A 4455-nucleotide genomic window follows, 5' to 3' on the forward strand; every position below is an offset into this window, starting at 1 on the left:
TTGGCCGTCAATCTGGCAATATGTCTGGGTCAGGCAGCCGAACCGGACCATCGGGTCCTCTCATCTTTACTAGTCATATATGATGCCAGTAGTCCCTTCTTCCACAGCAGAAATGTAGCGCCAAACTATAATCCTGTTCTAGGTTCAGGGATGCTACTAAACCAACAAGCAGGGACTCCGTGAATCATCATATATCACCCAGGGGGTGACCCAGCCTATCCTATTACTGATAATATAATCCTAATCTGCTAATCCTGCTCCGCCTGCATAACACATGCATGCACAGGGGTTATGCCAGGTGTGCCCATTCACATGCTGCAAGTACCGCCTGGATACAGAGGCGTCTCATTTATAACGCAGGCGGTGCCCCATAAAAAGATTATTAAAAAACAAATTTCTTTTCACGTGTCACATGCACGCACAATCCACCCTGTGTGATCGTCTTCTAATAAAATAATAAACTTTCCTGTGTGTGCACCCATGTGGCATCCTATACCTTATTAGTCTAAACAGATGCAATAGGAAACCCATAGCAGAGCTGAGTTTGTCATTTGACCCTGCAGCGTGATAACCACTATATTAAAATTTCCTAATGCAAAATCTGCAGAAGAAAGCAATGCACTGTGCCGAATGACAAACTCCACTCTGCTACATTTTGGATGAAATTATTAAGAAAGTAATTAACAGAGTAAAATTGGTGCTAATTTCGGCAGAAAGGGCTCATGCCGGAGAATTCGCCTCTAGGAGAAGGGGTTAAGTGTCAATTCCGGGCCCGCCTTGTGGGTGGCTGATGTCATCAGAGCAACGTGCGAGCTCAGGATATAAGGGGCTGAGCCGGCTCATACAGCACCAGTTGTGGCAATCACAGCTACTAGCAATAAGCTACAGTGATCCCACTGCCTAGACACTACTACTACTACTACAACCACCACCGGCATCATCATGTCCACCTCACTGAGAGTCAGCCCCTCCGTCTACGGCTACCGGTTTGACACCGCTTCCCGCAAGAAAGCCTCCGCCAACATCTTCGAGGGGGTAGACCAGGAGTCGCTGCAGAAACTCTTTAAAAAGACTGGTGACAAGAAAGCAGAGGACAGAGCTAAGATCATCTTCTGCATTGACCAGGACAATGAGGAGAAAGCCAGAGCACTGCTGGCACTAAAGCAGAGGACCAGGGACAAAATCCTGCAATTCCTCAAACTCCGCAAACTTCCCATCAAAGTGATCTGAGCTTCTGGGCTGGAGAGCTTACAATCTACAAGCTGAGAGAAGTCAAGCCTGAAAAGAAGTCTGATCTGCAGGAAGCTGATGGTCTGGCGAGCTGATCTCAAGAACTGAGAGACTGTTCTGCAGAGCTTGCAATCTAACCTCAAGAAAGAGACTGTCCTGCTGAGTTGGGAGCGTGTGCTCCAAAAAGCGACTGTTTCAGGAGACTGCACGTGTCTCCAGGTTGACAGAAGGAGAAACTGAGAATCATGGACTATGAGGGGCCCATTTGAACGGGTCCAGGAAATGTACCCTGCAGGGTCCAGTGAATTCTCCCTAGCAGGGCTATGGGGGGCCCGAGGGACGCAGAGGACTGAGATACTGGCGAGAGATGATACTGTGACTTTTATTGGTGCTGTCATACTTCATATAAGCTATTGATGATGATTTTCGAGATTTTGCAAAATAAATTTTTTTATAATTTACATTTACTTCTCTATTGTGTTATTTCTAATGTAACCAGTGCCATATATATATATAAAATTACATCAATTCTCTATCCTCTGCCCTGATCCAGGCTGATGTGCAACTACTGGTCCCAACATGTTCTCACGGACTTGCTGGGGTTTGTAGTTGTAGAGCAGCTGACAAGTCCTAGTCCTGTCCCTATATATTAGTCCTGGGTATATCTTATGACCCTTCTGACAATCCTTCTATAATTGTCTAAAAATCAAGGGGTTAATTGCACAGAATTGTGTGTGCCGTCTGCAAGTTAACTGGTCAATCAGGGGTTAAAATAAAACTACCTATAGACAGGGGTTAAAGTGGTTTTGGGCTGCGGCTGCAAATGTAAGGTTGTAATATTAATATTAAGGCTCATCATTGGGAAGCAGGGGGCTATGTTAGAGTCTCTTCCATATGCAGATGTAGCAGTGCTGGGTTTGTATTGCCTGCATACTAGTTTAAGAGTCATGTTAAAGATAAGTTACAAACCCAGCTCTGCTACATCTGTATTCAGGCATTGGAATCATGGCGGTATATATATATGACATCAGATGGTTGACATTCCAGCGAAAGTGATGCCTCACCACTACAGACGTGTCATGGGTGTGTTTGTCTAAAGGCCAACAGCTGATTATATATCTAAGGTGCGAAGACATTACATGTCATCACCAGCTCTCATAGTATGGATGAAGCAGAGCTGAAATCGTTCCAGATACAGTTTTGCACCCTCATTAGTCGTTTTATTTGCAGTCCTATGTAAAACCCCTGCTCGCTATTAGTGTGCAACATGGCAAACCCATCTCTGCTACATGTGCAGGTGAATGCACATAAGAGGCCTGAGTCCACTAGGAGAGTGATGTATTATTAGTGGCAGTTCACCAAACCATTATTTTGGTGTATGTGAACTGGTTAACTCAATTTGTTGGGATTTGTAGTTCTAAAGCAGAAAACAATCTAAATTTGGATTTTATCACAATACATAAACATAGAAGGAGCCGCAGTAAAAGTTGGCAAGTTTGCAGAAATGTGGTTGTGATGGAGGGTTTATTTATTGTGGCTTCTAGAATGTGATTATTTTGTTTCCATATTTATATCTATACAGGGATATACATTTGTATATCTTTTGTTAAAAATGCAAACAAATAACATTTTGTAACACTTGAGAGTGGTAGTATGGAGAATTAGCTATACAGAATAGTATTAGTAATATAGGACTATGGTTGTAGTACAGTAGTTTTAGTAGTACTACAGAAAAACAGTAGTATACAGCAGAAGAAGTACTGTACAGGAAAGTAGAAGTATTATAGCATGATAATAGTGGTATAGCAGTAGTATATTAGAATTAGTAGTACAGGTCAGTAGTAGTAGCACACTACATTAGTTATAGTACAGCAGTGCTAGTAGTATAGGATGGTAGTTGGAACAAAGGACCAAAGTAGTATTAGTAGGATAGTATTAGAAGTATCACATAGTAGAAGCAGCATAGGATAGTAGTAGTTCTATAGGACAGATTGTGCAGATTGAGCCTCTTGCCTCAGGCATCACCTTGTGCAGCAAGATGGGGGCAACATCAGGGATGCAGACACCTGCTACAAAACAGAGCCTGACACTTAAAAATAGCATTTCTTCATACCGCATGACAGCATGGGTGTGAGACGCTGCATGGAAACCCCACTTACTTAAAAATAATAACCTGATATATTACTACTACATGGAGTTGAGGGGGTGCCGCTCTATAGCTCGCCTTAGGCAGCAGAAAATGTAGGTTCACCCCTGAGTGCAGGTTGGGAGCAGTAGCATAACACAGTATACTGTAAGTAGTAATAGGGAACAGTAGAAGTAGCATAGGATGGTAGTAGTAGCACAGGTAAAACTAGAACAGCAATAGTAGTAGTAGTGGGTTGTATTAGAAGTATCGGAAAGTAGTATACGAGTAGTAGTATGGTATGCTATTAATAGTACAGGACAGAAGTATTACATGCTACGTAGTCAGGGCCGCACCTGCCATGAGGCGAGTTGAGATTCTCGCCTCAGGCGGCGCAACTCCTGCAAGACTAGGGGGCGGCGTCGGGCAAGTGTTCTAGCCGGCACATCTTACCCACCCCCCCCCCAACAGTACCGCCACCCATCACATTTACCCGCCGGCGGCCGGCACCTGTACCATCGCGCAGGCCGACACTTCCCCCAGCGGCCCGCTTATCAAATCCAAACACCCGGCACAGGTACCAACGCGCGGGCGGATACTTCCCCCAGCGGCCCGCCCATCCATTCGGACACTTCCCCCCCTGAGGCTCACCTATCACATCTGACCGCCCGGCACAGGTACCAGTCCCTGCCCCAGCCCAATGTCCGCGCTGGTCGTCGCCTCCCCTCCCGCTCCGTTTTCGCCGCCCCCCCACCCCCGACTCTGGTCCCCCCCGGCTCCGACATCCCCGTTCCCCCCTCCCCCGGCTGCAATTCTCACCTCCCCGGCATCCCCCCACACCGGAGGATAAGGCCGACGAGAAAAGAAAAAAAAAGTGAAGGTAACTTCTATGTATGTATATATATGTGTGTGTGTGTGTGAATGTATGCATAGATGTGTCTGTGTGTGTTTGTATGTGTATAATATATATATTCTGCATATGTATGTCTGTATATTTGCTGTGTATACTGTTTATATATGTGTATGTATGTGTGTACATTCAGCGTGCCACCATGTAAAATGTACTATATGGCGCCACGCTGTATGTATTATATGGTATA

General features: G+C 45.1%; 1 protein-coding gene across 1 annotated transcript; it reads left to right on the forward strand.

Moving 5' to 3' along the window:
* The first annotated feature begins 828 nt into the window (after positions 1-828).
* Positions 829-1691, forward strand: TCIM (transcriptional and immune response regulator). The gene has a single exon (XM_072144590.1). The coding sequence runs from the start codon at positions 943-945 to the stop codon at positions 1228-1230; it is 288 nt and encodes a 95-aa protein (XP_072000691.1). The 5' UTR covers positions 829-942; the 3' UTR covers positions 1231-1691.
* Positions 1692-4455: the final 2764 nt, after the last annotated feature.

This window comes from Engystomops pustulosus, chromosome 4 (genome assembly GCF_040894005.1).
Source record: "Engystomops pustulosus chromosome 4, aEngPut4.maternal, whole genome shotgun sequence".
NCBI classification, from domain to species: Eukaryota; Metazoa; Chordata; class Amphibia; order Anura; family Leptodactylidae; genus Engystomops; species Engystomops pustulosus.

Excerpts from the sequence above, each read along its gene's own strand:
- TCIM (XM_072144590.1), top strand. The coding sequence starts at position 943 with ATGTCCACCTCACTGAGAGTCAGCCCCTCCGTCTACGGCTACCGGTTT.